Here is a 22,831-nt window from a genome sequence, read left to right on the forward strand (position 1 = left end):
ACCTTTCAGCTGCCTGAACAGATGGAAGTTAGAAGGTTCTGAGTATGGACTATATGGTGGGTCTGGTTGGAGAGTCCAGTCAAGGTTAGCAATGTGCTGCACAGTCTTCAAACCAGTGTGGAACCTGGCATTACCCTGTGGCGAGAGAAAGGCTGTCTTCTGCTCTGGCCTGACTGTAGAAGTTTTAGCCTTCAGCTCAGTCAGCATCACAGTGCAGTGGTCAGAGCTAAGGGTTTGCCCAGGTTCCAGGAAATCCCTCCCCTTTTCCATCCCAGAGGACAGTGCACATCACTTGTCTTGCTGAGGATTTTATCATTGACTTTTTCTTCAATGGGGAATTCACACCTCACTGCTCCATGGATTGCCCTTTGACTCTGGCACACAGTAATCTCATCACCAGTAATGATTCAATCTAGGAAACTCTTGCTCCTTCACCTTGTATCAGTTCGATAGATCCTGACAAAATTGCATATGGTGTTCTTTCTGTTACTTTGTGAGCATTTGTGGGAACCACCTGGTGCAGACTGTGAGATTTTAACACTTATACCATGGTTTCCAATACTGAGGCCAATATTCAGCTCTTATAGAATCATAGGTTCCTAGGTTGGAAAAGACCTTAAAGATCGAATTGAACCACAACCTAACCATACTACCCTGACTCTAACAACCCACCTCTAAATCATGTCCCTGAGCACCACATCCAAACAGTTTTTAAACGCATCCAGGGATGGTGACTCAGCTACTTCTCTGAGGAGCCTGTTCCAGTGCTTAACCACCCTTCCTGTAAAGAAGTTTTTCCTGATATCCAACCTAACCTGGTGCAACTTAAGACCATTTCACCTCGTCCTGTCACCAGTGAGAAGAGACCAGCCCTGCTCTCGCTGTTGTCACCTTTCAGGTACTGGAAGAGAGCAGTAAGGTCTCCCCTCAGCCTCCCCTTGCCCAGATTAAACAGCCCCAGTGCCTTCAGTTTCATCCTATAGGCCATATTCTCCAAGCCCTTCACAAGCCTTGTTGCCCTTTGGACCTGCTCCAGCACCTCCATGTCCTTTCCGTGTTGAGGTGCCCAGCCAGCTTCGCCCCGTGAAGGACAGTGTCAAAGGCTTTACTGAAGTCCAGGTAGACCACTTTGACAGCCTTCCCTTCATCCATTAAGTGGGTCACCTTGTCATAGAATGAAATCAGGTTTGCACACAGTTCTCTGGTTGTGACCAGCTGATTTGTGTTGATTAGCTGATCGAGACTCTTTTCATTTTGTGGTGTGAGAGCTGTGCATGGCTGTCCAGAACATCAGTTGTCTTTCATGCTGCTGTTGCTGCTGAAACACCCCCCCATCCTTCACTGTGTTAACACCTGCTGTTTGGTCTGCACAGACTTTTAGCAGATACTGTTGAATATCAGTGGGTGCCATTTTATTCACATGGAGGAATTCAGTTCCACCTCTATGCTTTATCTGCACTCGCATGTCAGACACTGTTCTGTAAGACTACAAAATGTGATGGGATGTTGGTGGGAAGGTTCAGCCTCTACTGCTATCCCACCAACATCCCTCTCTGACGTTGTGGGCCAATGCAATGAAATAGGAGGCTTCCAGAGCCCTTTCTTGACCTAGACGAACCTGATCTCCTTACAAGTGTCTGTCTTGTTCTAACTGGGCTTTGAACTAAGTTTAAAACAAAAAACAACAAAACAACAACTTTATTTTTTAAAATGCTTCTTAATAAATAAAACAGCTTCACTTATTTGTACTAATCTGCTCTGTCTCTCACATTTTTAAAAGTATTTCACACGTTAAAGGATCTGGAAATACGGGGTTCTGCACTTTTCAGTACAGAAAAATGTAAGCTTTTAAAGAAAGACGTTGTTATGTAGTGGAGGAATTGTATGTTGACATATTGGAATGTGAGCACTTGAGAGCACTGCTTGAGAAAAGTGTCTATGGTCACCAGCTCTGGAGTCAGAGAAGCAAGTGGTTGTGTATCTAGTAGAATTTAGGGGAAATCAGAGGTGCATCTGTTAAAATGCCTTCCTTTAGCAAAACTGTGGCCTCTGAAATGAGAAAAGACAAAGACTAAACATCTCAAAACACCTTTCTTTTTGTACCCAGGTAAAAACTCTGGAATACATGAAGAGGCAAAGCAAACAACCTGATATGAGTCACTTCACAGACTTGGCCCTTCGCCTTCCTCTGCAGTCCAGAACCTGATGAGCGCCTCTTCCAGGGAGCCTTATGAGAAAGTGAGCATGTAGCCAAGGCCACAAATCGCTGATTCTTCTGGTCTTTGACTGGAATTCACTGCATTTGAATTTTACTTAGAGTGACAGATTTACTTGGGTACAGGTAAAACAGTTCTGAGTGCAATAATTTAATCTGAATTTTTTGTTTCCAGTTCTGCCACTGTATTTTAAATCCAGGTTAGATTCAGTAAAAGATATTTCAGCCTTTCCAAATAAAATTTGTTGTCATTGTAGCGACAAAGGAATAAAATCTGATACTCTACACAGATCAATTCACAGCCCCCAGACTTCATCCTGCCTGTACAGCAGTGTTTCTCCTGTGTAAAAGCAGTATTTCAGTGTAGTAATCCTACTAAGTTGTCCTCCTGCTTTGGAATGCTGCCAACATTTGGTCAGTTTGAGTAAGAGAAAAATGGACCAAGTGTTACTGTTCTAATTTCTAATATACATTTTCTCAGCTGCGTTTGTAATATCACTTCAGTTCAGTAGTGTTTTGTATCTTTAAACGCTGTCTGCAAAGGAAAATGGAAATGTACGCATATTCTCTAGTATGCTGTATCACTGAATAAAGCAATTTGCAGCTCACCTGTTTGTTCTGGAGGAGTTCCTTTGTGTATACAAGTTTATTACTTAGTCATGCTGTAATTCAGCTGTGTGCACTGCTTTTATACCTAATAAATTTCATTCTGTCTGTTTCTGTCCTGTGGTAAGCAACCACAGTGTGATTTTGCATCTATTGGTACTTCTATGTGGCAGTGTTTTAATGACTGAAGTCACATATTAAGATGTATTTGCACAGAAATGTTCTCTTTGTTAAGGCAGATGTCCTACTTTCAGCAGGGATAGAGCTGATTTTTCCTTCACTGTGTCTGGTATGAGGCTGTGTTTTGGCTTTAGGAGAAAGACTGCTGGTAACACATGGATGGTTTGGTTGTTGCTGAGCAGAGCCAAGGATGCCTCAGTTTCTCAGCTTCTCCTGCTGAGGGGGCTGGGGGGGCACAAGGAGCTGGGAGGGAACAGAACAGCTGCCCTCAACTGGCCAAAGGCTATTCTGTACCGTTTGGCATCATGCAGAATCAGCCTGAAAACAGGGAGTTGGTCAGGGTGGGCAGCTGCTGCTTGGGGACTGGCTGGGCATCGGTCAGCAGGTGGTGAGCTACTGCATCGTGCATTGCTTTTTTTGTCTGTATATCATATCATATGTATATAAAACTTTTGTTGTTGTTGTTCCTTTGTTGATAAATAGTTTTATTTCAACCCTCAAATTCTACTTTGTGGGTTGTTTTTTTTTTTTGTGATTCTCTCCCCCATGCCACTGGGAGGTGGGGGAAGTGAGCAAATGACTGCCTAGTGTTTAACAGCAGCTAAGCATATAATTGGTTTTGCTAGAACCATATATTCATTTCTAACCTTCAGTACCCAATTTAATTACACTTTCTTTAGATAATTCTGTATATCCTATGCATAGTGAGATGACAGTACTGCATGTATGTTACTATGATTTAGCTCCCCTTTTTGCTGCAGCTGCACAAAGCAACTCTCAGCAGCACATGGATGATTCTTTCTGTTAGACTTGGAAACTGGGTAAGTGCGATTGAACCGAGTGTCTAACCAGCCAAGTAGGTCACAGAGAGCAGCTGCAGTATGGTAGAAATTGTCCTGCAGGGGTAAATGCACTGCTCCAAACCCAGCGTGGAGCTGTTCCAGGATCTGTAAAATGGAAACTTACAGCAGGCTTAGTTGGCCCAGCCAACCATTCCTTTTCCCCCACAGACACCCATTTTTGCCTGTCATCTTTTGTGCACAGTATAACTTCATTTATTGATGCAAGACTGCCATGGAAAAGGTTTTCAAGGTTTTTACTGATGCTTTGATTAGTGCAAAAACAGCTTGGTTATAGCCAGAAAGCTCTAATTAGTTACCAGGAGCAACTTTAAACATCCAGCCTTGAAGCTCACCCCACCACTCTAATAACCTGCTTTTGGCTTACTTCCATGTTAGAGAAAAATTATTCTTAGTTTAAGCATCCCACTTACTATAGACCCGTGCGGCTTCTGTATGCAGTAAATACACAAGCTAGAGCAAATTTGACTGCTTGAATGAAGTTAGTTTGTCCTGGATGTCTTCTTTTTCCAACTGTGACAACATTAGCAAGGGCAAGGTGTCAAGCCATGCACAGAGCTACAGTTCAGCAAGTGTTGTACATCATATATGGCTAGAGGGGGTAAACATCCACATCCAAGGGCAAGTGTAGAACTATTATCCCCTTCAGCCTCTTCAGCAGTGGCAATGCAAGGCCAGTCACTACATACCCAGTAATGGCTCTGCAGCAGAGATCTGTACATGCTGTTCTGTCCTTCCCTTCTTAAAGGAAGCCATCAGTTAACAATTTCCCACCTATTCCATTATTTCAATGCATTTTTTGCCAAGTAGTTGAAGGCCTGAATTCAGCATCTGTCTTCATAAGAATGTTTTCTGACTCTGAACCTGTGGTACTTGAAGCCAAGCCACAGCTGCAGCCCAGAAAGGTGCTGAAGCCAGTCCTTAAATGCAACAGTTCTCTCAAAGCCAAGTCCAGGCCCTGTAGGAAGTGGTTCAGTATCTCCTTCCCCAGGTATGGCTTTTGCTGGAGTCTCTGCACGATTTTTCATTTCCCCATAGGCATTGCCCAAAATGCACTGAAACACACCATTCTGCATATTTTCTGCCAGCAGTCAGTTGCTTTCAGGCACAGCAGTCTGATAGAAAAGGCTACTGTGCAAAGAAAGGCTGCCTTTCTTTGCAAACAAAAAATTTAGCAGATTAATTTGCACCATCTTATCAGAAAGGACAGGTAAAACAGAAGAATGAGATGTAAGTAGAGACAGTAACTTGTGTTGAGCATGATGGGTTCCCTGCAAGGAGGCCACCATTGCTACAGCAGTCCCAGACATAAGAGATGGTCATCTTGTCACGCTCGAGAACCAGGATGACCTGAAAACTTACAGAACACCACATCCCACAACAAACAGCACGCAGTGATGGAATATGGGACATTTCCTCATTATCTTTTTGTAACCTCCCACAAAACAGTGCTCTGGAACTTTCAATTCTGAACTCAACGTAAACAATACACTCTTAATAGTTTGTGTTCAGAAAGTGAAAGTGCAGGTTGCATGAATGTCTGAAGATTAAGAGTTTCATTCATTTACAATAAACCCATAAATGCATTATTACAACCACCTTGCTTTTTATAATTTAGGAAACCTACTCACAAAGTGTTTATTTACAGGTAACGGCTGCTTCTTGAGACTCACACTGCTAGAGCATGTTGAAACAGGACGTTCGAGAGTATTTCTATTATAGTGAGGATGCCAATAGTCAAGAAATCACTTCCATAGTTAAGTCTTCCCTCATGAAATTTGTAGGCAACCCAGTAGTATTTCTTCCAAGTACAACACCATCAATTTGTACTGCTCACTGAGTGTAAAAACATGAAGATTTTACAGAATATTAAAATCCTTTTGAATTGCAAAGATGCAGCTAAAAAAAAGCTTATCAAATCTATTTTTTTTAAAATTACCAATTTGTACTTTCTTGCAGGCACTGTCCTCATACCTTCAATCTGTAAGGGAAATTTTCTTTTGTCTGTGGAAAACGCTGGGAAGGTTTGAGATCCTACTGTTCTTAGCTCCTTTTGTGTCCAAGTGAGGACACAACTCCATGTAAGCTAGAAGCTGAAAACTTGTATTAAAAATGCCTCATAAGTACAATGTATTGAACACTTCATATTTTATTTCAAGTAAAAATAAGTGGAAAGCAAAAATAAATTTCCCCATTTTCATTCCATTACTTCAGTTTTAATCTGCAAATTTTATAGATCTAGATGCATATTTGTCTATGTACACTTTCCTGTTGGCAGCAGGTTGAAATCCAAGACCAATTCTTTTGTGTTGCTTCAAGTCCATTGCTTTGTCAAATTCCATCTTCAGAGCCTGCTGTAACTTCTCCTCCCCTTCCCTGCTCAAAGCCATGTTCTGTTTGTTCGTAGTCACATAGAGATCTTCCATAGGTGCAGAGCTCTTTTTGAAACCACCCATCAGTCGAAGAAATTTCATCCCTCGCTCAGAACTTTGAAAAGCAGCTGCACTCCACTGGCCAATCTTTGTATCCTGTGAAACACACACACAGACAAACACTAAAATACCACCACCACTGACAACTTCCGGCTGTGTACCACCAGCCACCACCACCTGACAGGGCAGGCTGCTGCAAGCAGTCATTCACATGCAGCACCTCTTGCAGTGTGTAATTAGACTGCCGTAACCCAATGCTAGTGCAGCTTCATTAGCATAGGAATTCACTTAACCTGGAGACAGCATTTAATGCGCTTTCAGATTCTTTTCACCTGTCTTTACAAATCTTGACTTTCCTGCTTTCTGCTCAGAGCACCAGACCCTGCACAGATATTTCTCTTACTCTAAGACGATTCTAAGACTCAACCTTTCTCTCACTCTGTTGCCTCGTACAGCAATTTTTGTTTTTAATTTTTCTACTGCCCTTGATTAGGTAGCTTTTGTTTCCCAAGTATTTTGTTGTATTAGTGTTAGAGACAGTATTCCATCTGGCTCGTGTGCTTTATATAACAAGGGCATTCTCATCCCACTACTTACCAACTTCATTGCAAGGGTGCAGAAATTTTAGGGCATACATTAACCAACAGGACTAAATGTAATGCCCTTAGAACCTCCCCTCCCTTGCAGTTTGCCACCCCACAACTTTGCCTTTCACTGTATTCTCTGAACAAATTACTCCTTCAGTTTTGTTTTTGATATTGTTTCCTTTCTGAGACTGTAGATAACATCCAAGTAGAATCAAAATTCAACAATTTGTGTTTGCAAATAACCCAAGACAGAGGGTGTGATTTAAGAAGTTTATGAACTTCTGGCTTAGCTATGAACATACTTCGTTACATCAGGATCTTTTTGACTCCTGACCACATATCTCCTACTGTTGCTCATTTCTGACTACTCCCATTTTTTTCTTTATAATTAGGGTGATATTAAATGGAAGAATGTTTGATCATTAATTAAACGTGATTAAACTGATCTGGCTTCATCCCAGGAAAAAAATGCGAATTTAGCAGTATGTTTATGTGAGCCTGAAACCCTTCCAACCAAACAGTTGTAGCTTACATGAAACAGTCGGTTCTTCATCAGACAGCCAACACGACACACAGCATGCTATGCAATATGAAGGCAAGCTGTAGCAGGTGTTCTAAGTTATAAAAACACAGAGCTGGAGTATCTGCCAGTATCACAGGCCAGAATACTGATACTAAAAGAAAGTTATCCATGAAAACAAGGCTAAGCTGCTGTACAAGCCCTGCTCTGTGACACAAATGCAGACATACATAAAGTCTTCCCTTTGGAACAGGAGATGGATATCTGCACAGATGCAGAAATAATTATGGCTTGTCAAACCTTTTTTTTTTTTTTTTTTTTTTTTTTTTTTTTTTTTAAGTGAACTGCTGGCAAGCACCGGACATAGCTTTTGCTGCAGTATTTCTAGCTCTCTCCTTTTGAAGCCCATCAATTAGTTTTCACAGCTTTTATTCTTTTATGTATTAATAAACAATGACAGACGAACTCCACAGAGCTGGGATCCCCTGCCAAAGAAGTCATTTTCCCCTCACAGACTATCAGATAGCTGCAGTTCAGAACGCACTGCAGTCTTGCTCCTACTCCATAAAACTTACATGACTTGTTTCTGGGATTTGTTGAGGTCCCAGAAAGGCATTTATGGCCTTTGTAGTCCTGAGCAACAATTCTGCAAACAACTAAAGAATTCCACATTTTTAGCAAAGCTTTCTCTCCTTCTGAATCTTATTACTGCTGAACACTGCTGCAATAGTAATCTGAGAGGTAAATCTGCCAGGAGGCAGGCTAAGTACAATGGAAAAACAAAAAATAAAGAACAGTCTTTCAAAGAGGTGGAAAAATGATGTAGAAATTAGGAGGCTATTGGCTGTAGGTACTGCAGGACTGTACTGTCAGTTACCATCCCTCTCACATTTTCATGTGCATCTCCATGTATGAATGTCTGCAAATTCTTCCAGATAGCAATTCAGATAAAATTCAATGGTACCTTATGACCATGGCCTAGGATCATTTAAATTTCACAGTAAGTAGCAAATGGCTTTGTAGCAATTCTTTGTAGCAAAATCTCCAGAAGAACTAGAGAAAATAGTGCTTTTCAGTACTCATGATGGGAGTCAGACCTCTAAGCAATTCCAAATGATGTTAAGAATTCACTGGTCAGCTCCCAGATTCTCTTGGTATTGCAATTCGTTCCAAAGCATGACTTCAAATTTACAATCAGGAGAGCGCTTGTGCCAAGCCACATACATGAACCACAAACAGAAAAAAATGCTGTTTTCAGTGCTTTCTTTTTTCCCCAGGAAGTGGTTCTGGGACATAGTATTTCCATCAGATCAAAGTCTGAATTCATACGTACCATGTTCTCTTTGGGACTGAAAATGTTAGTTTTTCCAGATTCTCTATCAATCTCTTCTTGCAGAGCCTGCCGCCTCGCCTAGCATACAGAGAAAAGCAACACAAGCCACTGTCCTCTGTGTTAAACAACACTTAATTTAATTCACAGTAAGCAGATGAGGGAAGATTAAGACGATTATTTGTCCTCAGTATTTTGCAAGGATAATTAAGAAAGTTGCATGTGATCTTCTTACACACTCCACTTAAGAGCTCTGCATTTTCTTGTGCTATTTTCAATGAACATTCTGTAGTGTCAGATATGTTTAACCTTCTAACTGCAGGTAACAGCTGTGCTGAAACTGCCAGCAGCAATGAGAGGCAAAGGAGCCTGTATTAAACTGAATAAGCTACTTAGAAGCTTCTGACATTAAGTGGAGCTGTATATTTTTTACCTAACCCATGAATGCAAAAGCAAATCTTAAGCAAAGGTCTACTTTAGAAAATACTGGCACAGACCAGCAGAAGGCATTCTTTTCATTACAAATCCTGCTACACCCTAAAAGCTTACTTCCTTCAAATCGTGCTTAACTGAGAAAGCATACCTTGTCTATATTAATTTCATCACAGTTTCCTTTTTTTTCCTGCACAACAGTCACATCATCCACATCTTCCTGTAAAACAAGGAAACACTCGTATGAATATTATAAGCCATTCTTCTTAATTAATTTACACATGAGTAAGCAGAGAAATCACTAAGCAATGAGCAGTATTACTGGGGATCAGAAGAAACAGTCAGATTAAAGCTGGAAATTCCAGCCAAACTTGTACCTTTCTTTGGAGGGATTTTCTCCATCCATTCCAAAAAAAACTTACAAAACACATTTAAAGTGACATTTTTAATATATATATAATATATATATTTAGCAATAAAGATAAGGGACTTTTTGATTCACACATTAAAATGGACCTGCCAGTATCAGAGGCACATACATACAGTAATATTTGCAGGCAGGAGCACTTCAAATCAAAAGCTATTGCAGAAGTTGAAATTTGTAATTGAAATAAAAATAGTACAGTTAAAAATAAAAAGTTAAACCAGTGGTAACATAATGGCCAATCTGAATGCACGTGGCAGGCCTGAAGCATGCTGACCCCACCACCAGCACCAAAACAAAAACCAGCCAAACAAAAAACACTCAAGAGGCATCTGCTTTGTGCCTGCTCTTGTACTAATGCAGAAGCAATGACAGTCCCCCAAAAGCTTCCAGTGTGGAAAGAGGAGAGGCGTAACATGTACATAAGCTGCCCCTGCAATGGCAGCATCAGCACGTTAGTCCCACATTTGGGAGTGAGGAACAGAGAACTCACAGTGACAGAGCAGGAAGGGACAGGCAGGCTGGCAGGAGCCACAAACAGCCCCTGACTGTTAATTCTTCCTCAAAGTGCAGCCCTCCAGCACTGCCTGCTCCCACTCTTTCTTTCCCAAATTTGCGGGCACCCACTGTAACAGGGTTAAGTTTTAAGTCCAGGATAGCGGTAAATCTAAGCCATGAGCTTTAGACCAACCTGCAAAATATGGCCAGAGGGAAGATCTATTGATACAGCTAACACAGTAATCCAAACATGAAATAGCCACAGAACATTAAGACAAGCAAAAGATCTGTAACATACTTCTGCGAGCAGAAGCTTTTGTTTCTTTTTTGAAAACCTTTTTTGAAGGTTTACAGCATTATCTAAAGCCATGAATGATTTACCTAATTTTCCTAAGCTAGCTTTTGTGCGCTGCTTTCACACACAACTACACTGACTATCAAAAATGAGAACGCTGTCTGCAGTAAGAGGAGCTCATAAAAAAGAAACAAAAACAAAAACACCTTACTTCTTGATGGCCTGGCACTGCCTATTCAGATCTCTCAAAACAAGCAGGAAAGCTGCTGTGACAGGACTTTGCAAACAGCTGTGCTGGGTTCTCTTTTAGCTGGTCAGAGGCAGACAGGCAAGGAAAAGCAGTGCACCTTCACGTGGGCCAATCTGCAGCATGTTTTGGAGCTGCTGAAGGTCACTGAAAGACAATAACAAACCCGTCCAGGGGTGTGCTGACCTCATCTCCCCCACACTGCAGGAAGGGGAGCACATCCACGCACAGAGATGGCTTCAAAGAGGTACACCAAGTCCTCTGACACTGGATGTGCATCTGCTCTGTCATCTGACTCTCCCTGGACTCCTTCATGTTACAACACACAAGGCACTGTATAGCACTTTTGCTCTGCAGCTGAGTGCTTTCTCACAAGGAAGAAAATCCCGTATGCATGGTGGTGATGTCTCTGCAAGCAAGAACGACCACCTAAGCACAACACCTACCACTACACAGACAGAATTTGTTCACTTTCAGAGTTTTCTCCTCCTAACGTCAAGAGAAAAACCGAACATAAGATCCCAGCCTGCTCCCAGAAACACCAGTGCAGGCATTCATCCACATGGCAGAGGGCTGAGTTGGGGATGCTCATCACTGGCACGTTCCCCTCCCCCACATACGTAGACTTGCAGCCCAAAGTGCTTGTGCAAGCTGCTGGTACTCTGCTGGACATCTTCCAAAGGAGGGAACAACAACAAGGAATATTTATTGGCAAAATACTTTCAGGAACTGCCTGCTCTATTTTTGTATTTTAACAAAGGAACTGAAAACAGCCTGCATCACAAAGACAGAGGGTCAGCATACAGTGGCCTGAGAAATGCCAGCAGCACACGATTTCACTGGGAGCATAATCAACTCACGCTGACTTTCCCCAGAAATGCCTCTATGTCAGCATACAGCAACGCTGGAGTTAGTTGTGCATGTTTTGTATCAACAGACACATTCACTAATAACCATCCTCTTTCTCCCTCTGGATCATCTCAGCCTTCCCCTTGCTTTAGTTGGCTGTAACAGCATCCAATGGGAAAACACAAATCTTTGATATTAAGCAGGTATGATTCCACAACAATCACTACTCTCTTTGCTGCAGAAATCTAACAGAGGATGCTTCAAGGCATGATGCAGTACGTGATGCAGTACAACCCAGAAAATGGTTAAAGACTGAGACACAATTAAATGCAAGGCCGACACAATAGGCCATTTATTCCAGCAGTCTTTGAGCCTAGCAATAACTAGATGTCCCAATTACCCAGAGTTCTAAATCTTGAGAGCTTCTCTGAAACGCCTTTTTACTGCTGTACAGAGCTGGATACGGGGAAGAGAACCAAAATGTGCATCACCCTATCCCCGTTCTCCTTAGTAGATCACAGAGGCCTTGCTGTGTTCTCCATGTTCGGTTACCTCTGGTATACAAGTTTACTTATCATCATAAGGCTCATCTCGCCTCCATTTACACATGAGCAGCTGCAGGACTCCAAATAACGTCCAACAGTCTCAAAGAGACTTTACCCTTTGAAAGGTCAAAAGGAAAAAACACTGCAATAGTCTTATTCTTCAAGAGCTTTGAAGAAATCCCCATATTTCAAATACTTTCTCTTTTACATACACCAAGCAGATCTGTTTCCCCTGCTATTCCATCAGGTTCTCCACGCTTGCCTCACCACAGAAACAGCAGTACTCTGACTCTTGAATGAGATTTCCTTTAGCAGTTCCATTTACCTTGAGTTAAAAGTTGCACAGCCCTTGAATCTATTTGTTTTTCGTTTTACATACCTTTCCACCCACCTCACATTAGGAATTTGACTTCCAGTTTTTGACTGGGTTGTTCCCTGATTTTCTATCACAATTTATGCATTGATTGGCTAAAAAATCTCCCGTTTTCTAGCACTACACAGTTCCAGCAGTTTTCCTTGGGGAAAAAATAAATTGTAAGAGTCAGAATGTTACCTACCTAAACTGATTAAATGACATAACATTAAAATGCTGTTTTGTATCATAGTTATGACAGAAACAAGTGAAAAAGAAGAACATAGGTAACTGTGCAGACTAGCATTCTTTCTGCTCTCATACTTGCTGTCAGGTACTTTAGGCATTTTATATTTTCACAGTTGAAACACTAAATGACTACGGCATCAGGCATTAAAAAAACATACTTTCCTGCATTTCACAAACATGACATGCTAAAAATCAATGGATGCTCTGAGCCTGTGTCTGTTTCTTAAAACCCAGAGGAGTCCCCTTACTGACTTAAGTAAGCACAACCCAATGGTCTGAACAGGCAGAGGAGGCTACAAAAGAGGGTACAGATGGCCTAAGAGGCCTTCAGCTCCAAAGCAGGAGGGCACCTTATTAACAACTTACCAAGATCTTATCTCCCCCATCTTCTATTTTGGGCCTTTTCTTTTTGATACTTGCATTTGATCTTGACTCTTCTGCAGAGTCCTCTGGTACTTTTTTCCTCTTCTTGTCAGAGAGCATATGACTAGAATTGCATAACACCCTGTCACCTGCAGTGTCCCCCGTGACACATTCAGCTGGCTTCACTTTCCTCTCTTTGTTCTTTTTGTTGCTTTCTAGGGGTGTTATTTTTTGGCTTTTAGGTGCACAGTCATTGCTTAAAGAAACTTTTGAAAAAGTTGTTTCCTTATCTTTTTTGATCTTCCTTTTCTTTTTCTTATTGGTTGCTTCATTATTATTCTTGTTTTTCTTCAAGGTTTTTCTCCCAGACAGCTCTTCCTCCTCAGGCTCAACTTCTTGCGATGTAGGAAGATGCTCATCAAGAACTCTCTGACTGTAGCACTGATCATCTTTACACTTTAAGGAGGAAACATCTTTTTTTTTCTTCTTCTTCATCTCTCTGATACTTTCTGGGTTCTCAGTAGCATCCTTTTCCTCTTTATCTGTCAACCTAATTTCTTTTCTGTGCCTTTCTCCAAAGCTGCTTAATGCAATGGAACTATAACAAACTGCAGAAATGTTTTGATTACCTGCTAGTGGCAAAAAGGAGCCAGATTTCTTTTTCTTCCTCTTCTTTCTTCTCATACCCTTCCCATCGTTATGGATAGTATCTGCTCCATGACTTTCACCAGTAATAGATCTTCTTTCTGAAGCGTGCACTTTTGTTTCTTTGCAATTTTTTTGAGACTGTTTATATTCACTGTCCTGGATATCTCCTAATGCTAAAGAAAAGGTGTCTTCCTTCTTTTTTTTCTTATTTTGTTCACTATCCAGTTTCAAATTCAAAGTGTTATTTCTCCTGCTTTTTGCAAAAGCAAATTTATTTTCCTGCATATCATCTGAATAATGATTTGAAAGCTCCACATCACTATTTTGTTTACTTTTCACTGATAAAGAGGCACGACATCGGTCTTTTTTTCTCTTCTTTTTGAACACTTTAGAACATTTTACCTCTGATGCTTCTTGTTCTAAATCCTGATGGCCTTCTACATACAAAAAGTCTTCTGAACATACTTCTTTCGGTAATTCAAAGCGAACCTTCCTCTTTTTGTTTTTCTTCTTCTTCAGATTCAATTGGTCTGAACATTCATCTTCTTTCACACTTTCCTTCTTCTTTACCTTTATTTTTGTTTCAAACCAGTCATCATCCTCCGCTTCAGTGGCAGCCTGAATTCTTTTCTCAGTTATGACAGTCTGGCTACCACTGCTTCTCACTTTTTTCTTTCTCTGTACAGTTTCCTCATGAACCTGTTTCCGCTTTTTATTGACTGTCATCCTAAAAAAAAAATAAAAAAAAAAAAAATAAAAAAAAAATTTTTTACTGTGTGGCGTCAAGACAGTATTGCAAATTCTGGCCTATCTGGTGTTCCCTTCCTCTGAAACCCGTTCACATCTCTGACTGCAAAACTGGGGAAAACAGCACCAGAGACCATGGATTTTCAGAGATGGAAGAACTAGAAGCATACACTGCACTGAAGTGCAGTTACTGGAGCAGTGAATAAGTTGCCTTATTCTTCCTTTTTAGCAGCTTCAGAACTCTTACTGTCACAAAAACATCTATCCTCCAAAACTCCTTCCTAGCAAGACATGTACAGAATCACAGAATGGCCTGGGTTGCAAAGGAGCACAGTGCTCATCCAGTTCCAAACCCCTGCTGTCTGCAGGTCACCAACCAGCAGCCCAGGCTGCCCAGAGCCACATCCAGCCTGGCCTTGAATGCCTGCAGGGATGGGGCATCCACAGCCTCCTTGGGTTCCAGTGCCTCACCACCCTCTGGCTGAAAAACTTCCTCCTCATATCCAACCTAAACCTCCCCTGTCTGTTTAAAACCACTTCCCCTTGTCCCATCACCATCCCGCCATGTAACCAGCCATTCCCCCTGCTGTTTATACGCTCCCTTCAAGTACTAGAAGGCCACAATGAGGTCTCCCTGGAGCCTTCCCTTCTCCAAGCTAAACAAGCCCCTCAACCATTCTTCAGGAGAGGTGCTCCAGCCCTCTGATCATCTCAGCAGCCCTCCTCTGGACTCTGAATGTAATGTACGTACAGTACAGTTTAGGCAGATTTCCACATAAGTAAGAGGCCACACTTAGGCACCCCGGCTTTGTATCCCTTCATCTTCCACGTAACACCCCAGGATCCTTACAAGGCTCATCAGTCCCGGTGCGGAACGGCCCGCTGCCCCTCTGGGTCCGCTGCCTATGAGGAGCCAGCAGCGGCCGCGGGGCACCCTTTCGCTAAGGAAACCCTCGCATCCGCTTCGGTTCTCGTCCTTTAACTGACAGCGAATGCACAGAAGGCCCTCCTGCAAGGCCCCGCAGAACGAAAGGCGCTGCCCCCCGCCCCGAGCCTCCGCGGGGCCGCCGGAAACCTCGCCTCCTCCCGAAGGTACAGATGAGGCCCCGCGCCGGGCGGGACGAGCAGGAGCGGGATTCAGCCCCAGCTCTCCGTTTCCCTCACGGACGGCACGAACACAGCCGTGTCCACAGACCCACACACAGCCACAGTCGCGGCCGCCCCTTACCTGCCGCGGCCCACGTGCAGAACAGCGCACCGCCCCGGAAGTAGAACGGCTCCGCGACCGCCGCGCCGCCCCGCCCCGATCCCCGGTTGCCGTGGCGACGCGGCGCGATATGGCGGCGGGCGGGCCGCGGCGTGGCCTGTGGGAACAGCCGTGCGCAGGTGGGCCCGCCCGGCGCCGCGGGGCTGAGCGGCCTTCCCACGGCCCCGTGCCGCAGGGCGGGGCCACGAACGTCGCTTTCAGCGACGAGGTGTGATTCTGCCGTGCTGCCGCGGTGCGGTCCGGCGGGCGGCGGTCGCGGCTGGGCTATGGGGCGGTGAGGCGCCGTGGGTGCCCCGGACTGCGTCCGTCATGGCGGTGGGCGGGGCCTTGTGAGCTCGGTGCGGCGCTGGGCTCTGAGGGATGGCGGCGATCGCGCTCGTTCTCCTGCTGTGCGGTGACTGCGGCCGCTCGGGGAGCTGTGTCCCACACCGCGGTGTTTTTGATGTACTGCTATGTAATGCCGTCAGGTATTATATATTCATATATATATTCACATACAAAGGGCAGTTTCTAACGTGGAAAGAAGTAGTTTGGTGCAGTGTGACGACTGAGGCACTGCAGCGCACGCATGGGGCAATGCGGTGCATCCGTAGCAGATGAGCGGTGTGGCACAGCCTGTAACAGAGCAGTGATGCAGTGCAGCCCGTAGCAGAAGAGCGTTGTGGTAGATCATGGTTTTAAACTGAGACAGGGGAGGTTTAGGTTGGATATTAGGAGGAAGTTTTTCACCCAGAGGTGGTGAGGCACTGGAACAGGTTGCCCGAGGAGGCTGTGGATGCCTGTATAACCAAGATGTTATAATCACAATATAATTGTGTATAATCAATAGATATCAAGATGTTATAATTGCAATATAATCAAGAGAGTAAGGCAAAGCAGACAATGATCACAAAAGAGAATAAGTGGAAGAGCTTACCCTTGGGTTGAGCTCACCAGAAGACACCAAAAGAGGGGATCTCCAGAAGAGATTCTTCCCCTCTGGTAGCCAGCTCTTAAATAGGTCCAGGAGGGCTGGAGCCTGGCTCCACCCCTTCCAGCAGCACAGGTGAATTGCCTTCACCTGTGCTCCTCTGGCTGACTCAAGGCTCACCTCAGGTGATTAATCAGAGGTTCAGGCCATGACTTAGCAGTTCCCATACAACGCCCCATCCCTGCAGGTATTCGAGGCTAGGCTGGATGTGGCTCTAGGCAGCCTGGGCTGCTGGTTGGTGACCTGCACACAGCAGGGGGTTGGAGCTGGATGAGCACTGTGCTCTTTTTCAATTCAGGCCACGCTATGATTTTTTGATTCTGGATCCCATAACTTAGGATCACTGACCTTGAGTGCTCTGTCTCTCAGGGCCCTTTGTGTTGCCTGACCCAGGAGGGTTTGGTGTCCCTATCAGATTCGTTGCCGTTCTTGGTTATTTTTCTTACCTTGATTTGCTCTAATTTCAGTGGGTTTACTGCTCCTGCACTGGTGCTTTTTTGGAAGTGGGGAAGATAGGTCTTAGCATTGTCCTGGGAGCTTGAATGCTCATAGGGAAACACAGGGGAAGTTGAAAAGCCATGCTGTATACTGGTGAAACCAATGGTTGATAACGTGTGAGCATCTGCATTATAATATTTTAGATTATTATTTTTTGGTCAAAAATATTTTTTCTAATGAGGAGTTATTTTATAGCTGAAAACCTTGTACTTGACTTAAAACCAGGACAAGAGACTTCAAAATGTTGCCTTTTCTTAGCACATCAGGTTCTGTATTAAACTAATAGTCGTTCTGTACTGACTTTATTTTTTCAAACTGGAGTAGAGCCTTTCAGAAGGTAATGCTTGGTTAGAATAAAAGTGATTTTAAAATCTTTCATGTAATTGTTGTACTTTTTTTTTTTACTCTAAGAGTACGAAGCAGAACAGCATCCGTTTCCAGACATCCCTGAATCAGCGCAGAAATCTGTAAGTATAGTTCAAGTACCAAATCTTCATAAGGTGTCGTGTTTTAAATAACAGAATAGGAAAATTAGTTATCCGCAGAGTAGGGTCATTCATAAAGTGTAAACAGAACTACATTTTGTAAACAACTGTGAATCAACAAATGCAATATTCCAAATCATGGCTTTTGTCGAAAGCAACTTGGGGAGTGCTGTCCTAAAATTAGATGGCAGCTGTGTTTTGTGTGCACAGCCTGCTGCCTTTTGTCTTCAGCTGTCAGCTTTGCAGGGGGGAGGCAGAAGTGTGCAGGGATCTCCTGCTGCTGCTGGTGCAGGCAGACCCAGCATTGATGTGTAAAACAGAGGGAGCAAGCACTGCCAAGGAGTTATGCCTCAGTTTCACATTTGTGGTAGGTCACGTAGATGTGACCGTCGAAGTCAGAGGAATTAAACCCGATCACAGCTGCCCAGAGTCTACATTTGACCAGGTAAATTCAGTCTAGGAAAACTAGTTTGGCAGACAGAAGCAGTACACAAGAACAAACCCTTTTAACTCTTTTTCCCCAGCAGTTCTACAAGCAGCAAAACTAATTATTTTAATAATCACAAAGTTAACTTTCATTTAAAATAGGTGTCTTCTTATTACGCTGTATTTAGGTTACTTTCTTCAAGGCCTTCTGGTTCAAATTGTTTGGCATGTAGTAAGTTTAGGCCTTTACATAGTATATCATGTTTCCTTAAGTAAAACTAGCTTCATCACAGGACATTGTTGAAATTGAATTGTGTACTCTGCTTAGGACATTCATGAGTCTAGGCGTTATATATTGACATATCTGAGCATTTAATGCCAGAATGTAATAGTGTGCCTTTTTATGTTGATGTGTACTTTTTATAATTTCCTGAAGCATCATTTTATGTATCTTGCAAACATCACTGCAGTCATTGCGTATGATATTGCAGTCACTGACTTGCAATATTGTATATTGTATGTGTGGTGGCCTGGGTCCACTGCTTGCTCTTCAGCAACTTGTAAATCCAGCTGAATTTCAAAGGGAAACTGTTGAGATGACATCTTTTGCACAGCATGTTTTCATACCAAATATGGTGGAGTGCATTCTTGCGTATGTAATGGGAGGTATCTGGATTTCTGTAACAGATGTAGTTCACAATCTGCTAAAGGTACTCTCCTGGCTCACTGTAACAATTCTTGTACTTCTAAATACATAAGTAAAATTGTGGACTGCTTTTTTTTTTTTGTGGTAACTGTAATTGTTCCTGTATGAAGAAACTTAAGATTGGCATTTACACTTGTTCTGAACTTATTTACTTGTGCTTTGTTTCTTTTAGAACTTCTGAGCAAGACAGAATATATAAGCTTCTGAGTGGAAGAATACTTATTCAGAAAACATCCCCAATTTTAATTTTCAAAAAATTATTATTTTTTTAGAATGGCTAAAATATTTTTTAAATTATGATATCTTGCCACCTTCTTTTAAAAACAATCACATGCCTTCTCCAAGCTTTGAATGTTTTCATTCAGTGGAAACTGTAAAAAATTTAAAGTGAAATTGTTTGTTTTTGAAGTGTGCAGAAAATATGGAACTAATTTAATATTTGTTTTAGAAAATTAGAATTTCTTTCTTTTATTTTTTTTTTTTAACTGACTGACCTTACAGCAGTGTACCTGCTGAATTGGTTTGTACGTTTCTTTCAGTTTGATTGGGATATTTATGTGGGTTCCGTTTATCTTAAACAGATGAGTTGGGAAGCAGGAATGTTGCAGCCATTCTGTACAGAACAGTTTTACTCATCCCCTGCAACTGATGCAGTTGTCCAACAGTTGCTTCCCACACCTGAGGCAGCCCCCCTTCCAGAAGCACCTGATCCAAAAACGTGTAAGTAGGGCTATATTACCTTGTATCCTCCTGTGAATATTTTTCTCTAGTTTGGCAGGAGTTTGTCACTGGCTGCAGTTCATTACAGAATCACAATATCATTAAAATTGGAAAAGACGTCTAAGACCATCAAATCCCACCATCCAGCTACCACCAATATTGCCCACTAAACTGTGTCTCTGAGTACCACATCTCCACAGTTCTTGAACCCCTCCAGGGATGGTACTCCACCACCTCCCCAGGCAGCCTGTGCCAGTGCCTGGCCAGTCTTTTAGAGAAGAAATATTTCCTAATATTGAACCTGAACCTCCTCCAGTGAAACTTGAGGCCATTCCCTCTTGTCTTATCACTGGTACTGGGGGGAACTTGCACCTCACCACAACCTCCTTTCAGGAAGTTGTAGAGAGCAATAAGGTCAGCCCTGAAATTTCTCTGCTCCCAGCTGAACAATCCCAGTGTGCTCCAGACCCCTCACAGCTCCACTGCCCTTCTTTGGACACACTCCAGAGCCTTGTTGTCTTTCTTGTAGTGAGGGGCTCAGAACTGAACACAGCACTTGAGGTGCTGCATTACCACTGCTGAGTAGGAGGGATGATCCCAGTCCTGCTGGCAACACGGTGTCTGATACAAGTCAGGATGCTGCTAACGTCAGTCACGTGGGTACACTGCTGTCTCATGTTCAGCTGGCTGTTGACCAGCATCCTCAGATCCTTTTCTGCTGCACAGATTTCCAGCCACTGTGCCCCACATATTCCATAGGGTTGTTGTGACTGTTTTTCAGAACACTGTGCTTGGTCTTGTTGGTTCTCATACGCTTGGCCTTAGCCCATTGATGCAGCCTGTCTAGATCCCTCTGTAAGGCCTTCCTACTCTCAGGCAGATCAACACTTCCCTCGGACTGGTGTCATCTGCAAACTTAATGAGGACACACTCAATGCCATCATCCAGATCATCAGTAATGATATTAAACAGGAGAGGCCTGAATACCAACCCCTGGGAGCACTGCTCGTGACCCATTGCCAGCTGGATGTAACTCCATCCACCAGCACTCTGGGCCGAGTCCTCCTGCCAGTTTTTTACCCAGCAGAGATCATACCTGCCAGACCACGGGCTGTACCTTCTGCAGGAGAGTACTGTGGGAGACAGTGCCAAAGGCTTTGCTGAAGTCCAAGTAGACAACAACGACAGCTTTTCCCTCATCAACCAGGCAGGTCACCTGGTCACAGAAGGGGAAGAGTCAAAGTGCTAACAGTTCAAAAGCATTGAAAAAAAAAGCACCTAACAGCTGAAGTGCTAACAGTTACATCACCTTTTCTGAAGTGGAACTTACTTTGGTCTGTGTGCAGGAGCCAGCTTGGCCTCTTTGTCAGGTGAAGGAATTGTTAGTAGTGTCTAGCCATTATAGTATTCTACTATCTTCTGAATTATTTGACCAGTTAGATCAGAGAGGGACAAGTATTTCTGCTTCTAAATTAATAATGCAAAATTAGGATCTACAGACTAGGCAGATGATTAAAACTGCTTTCAAAATATTGTTCTACTCAAGTGATTACAAATCAGAGTGGAAATAACTCTCGAGTTTTGTTATTTTGTTTTTATCAGTTTCTATAACATTTCTACCAATTTACAAATAATGGTATGTTTTTAGTGTTTCAGCTGTGTGTTGCTGGAAGAGGAAGTATCTGTGACTTCATCCTTATCAAACACACTAAAACCAGAATACATACTGCATGGCAGGTAGTCTGGCTTTAAACTGAGGGCAGCACTTCAGTCAGTAAGTCATCCCTGCTTCTCAGAGATTTTGACAGCTTCTGGTTTGTTCACCATTCCAAGAGTAGGGCTCTTACAGCTACATATGGGGTCATGCTCCTTGTTCCCACAGGCCCAGTGAGCATGAGTTCCTGCATGTATGGTATGGTGTCCTCATTAAAGGAGGCAGAAGGCTCCTTCACCTTAACCAGTTTATAAGTTGGTGGTGAAAGATCCTGTTGGAGGAGATGGGGATGTAGCTGAGACGAAGATAGCGTGAACATCTTGGGAAATGTACAGCCATTCAGCGTTATGTAGAACAAAGACAATGGGTTGTTTTTTGTGGTGGTGTTTGTTGATTTGTTTTTTGTTTTTGTTTTTTGTAACACTGACAGTAGCTGCCTTCTTTTGCATAGAATTCAGAGCATGAGCACACAGGAAATAGGTCAAGTAGAGCTCAATGTACTGTCAGTGGAAACATAAACAAGAGAGATGCCAATCCAGACAGCCCTTTCAAGGTGTATGGATTAATGTTCAGATTCAGAAGGATCTGGTGAGTAGGAAGTAGTTAGGAGAGAAATCACTGAAATACAACCTTTTTTCCCCTCTGCCTAGAAAGTCAGTTTTATAACCAACACTATTACAACAGATTGTTAAGAGCATGAGTGCAGATATCAAAAGAGGTCTGGCTGTAAGAGCCCTGAGTGCAGTGCAGTCACATTTGCTGTTCTTTCTGTCAGGGTAAAGCAGTCCACGTTGCTCCTCATTTCCTCATGCTAAACTGCTTCTGGTGTTTGAGTTTTACTCTAGTCTGACATCTTTGAGGCACACTGCAGTGTGCAGTGTTGATGCACCTTTGGTTTGAAATTTATGTTTATGTAATCTTGTCTGAAGAAATGGAAGACAGACCTATGGCTGTATCAAAGCTTAGAGAATCTGTATGTGGTTCAAGCTGCAGTCATATTGATTAAATGACTTCTACTTCATTTATGTTATCTACTCTTTGTGAAATGTAAGTGCTTGTCTACAAGTGAAAGCTGTACTGTTCTGTGCAGGTTCTCCTCAAGCATATTTAGAGTACTACATATTTCCAGTACTCTTACCCGGAATGACTGAACTTCTGCATCAAGCAAAGAAGGAAAAGTGCTTTGAGGTTAGTTCTTAGTTTGCAGTTCAGATCACTGTCAAGGAATTACGGCCTTTTATTTCACAGGTTGTGTTTCTTTATGTTGTGCTTGTTTACATGAAAACCGATGACAATACTATGAAATAATATATTGTGAGTTGTTTTGGATCTAGTTTGCTGGGAGTGGTTTTTTGTCTGGTAATCCAGAATAGATTGTATACCACACACACTTCATCATTATGCCAATGTCTATTCACACCCAATTCTCCTTAAATATTCAGTTGCATCTAGCCAAAGCTGTGTTGTATTTCCAAGAAATGCACTTTCTTTTAGATTACTGTGCATCACTCATTTCAAAGACATAAAAAACTTGATGTTTACTTAATACAGTTCATTTTATTACTCATTTTTTTTTTCTGACATCCTAAGACAGGTATAATTTCTATTTTAGATTTTAAAAGTTCTGTATAAATTAATTCCATTTAAGTGGAAAGCAGGGTATTTA

General features: G+C 42.6%; 3 protein-coding genes across 7 annotated transcripts in view; 2 read left to right on the forward strand and 1 right to left on the reverse strand.

Annotated features, from left to right (window-relative positions):
• The window catches only part of VPS35L (VPS35 endosomal protein sorting factor like), a 53,422-nt gene extending 50,599 nt beyond the window's left edge, over positions 1 to 2,823 (forward strand). For all 4 annotated transcript variants that reach the window (XM_048961695.1, XM_048961698.1, XM_048961697.1 and 1 more), the window contains exon 31: positions 2,108 to 2,823. In XM_048961695.1, coding sequence (XP_048817652.1) covers positions 2,108 to 2,206 — 99 coding nt within the window. In that variant the 3' untranslated portion in view covers positions 2,207 to 2,823. The remainder of the gene's footprint in view (positions 1 to 2,107) is intronic.
• Positions 2,824 to 5,994: 3,171 nt separating this feature from the next.
• Positions 5,995 to 16,613, reverse strand: KNOP1 (lysine rich nucleolar protein 1). Its single transcript, XM_048961404.1, has 5 exons — positions 16,563 to 16,613; positions 12,988 to 14,359; positions 9,314 to 9,382; positions 8,734 to 8,811; positions 5,995 to 6,389 (listed from the first exon to the last, which is right to left on the reverse strand). Exons 2-5 carry the CDS (start codon positions 14,356 to 14,358, stop codon positions 6,078 to 6,080), a joined length of 1,830 nt encoding a protein of 609 aa, XP_048817361.1. The 5' UTR covers position 14,359; positions 16,563 to 16,613; the 3' UTR covers positions 5,995 to 6,077.
• Positions 15,613 to 22,831, forward strand: part of IQCK (IQ motif containing K) — a 53,017-nt gene continuing 45,798 nt past the window's right edge. Inside the window, exons 1-4 of one of the 2 annotated variants that reach the window (XM_048961410.1) lie at positions 15,613 to 15,765; positions 17,526 to 17,581; positions 19,313 to 19,451; positions 22,256 to 22,353. In XM_048961410.1, the coding sequence (XP_048817367.1) occupies positions 15,717 to 15,765; positions 17,526 to 17,581; positions 19,313 to 19,451; positions 22,256 to 22,353 (342 nt within the window). In that variant the 5' untranslated portion in view covers positions 15,613 to 15,716. The other variant, XM_048961411.1, reaches the window with a different exon arrangement.

This window comes from Lagopus muta, chromosome 15 (genome assembly GCF_023343835.1).
Source record: "Lagopus muta isolate bLagMut1 chromosome 15, bLagMut1 primary, whole genome shotgun sequence".
Classification (NCBI taxonomy): Eukaryota; Metazoa; Chordata; class Aves; order Galliformes; family Phasianidae; genus Lagopus; species Lagopus muta.

Bases quoted from the DNA above. Each gene is read 5' to 3' on its own strand.
- KNOP1 (XM_048961404.1), bottom strand. From the start codon at position 14,358: ATGACAGTCAATAAAAAGCGGAAACAGGTTCATGAGGAAACTGTACAG. The intron at 9,383-12,987 runs GTAAGTTGTTAA...CTTGTTTTACAG, and splicing joins ATGGGGGAGATAAGATCTTG to GAAGATGTGGATGATGTGAC. The intron at 8,812-9,313 runs GTATGCTTTCTC...TCTGTATGCTAG, and splicing joins ATGAAATTAATATAGACAAG to GCGAGGCGGCAGGCTCTGCA.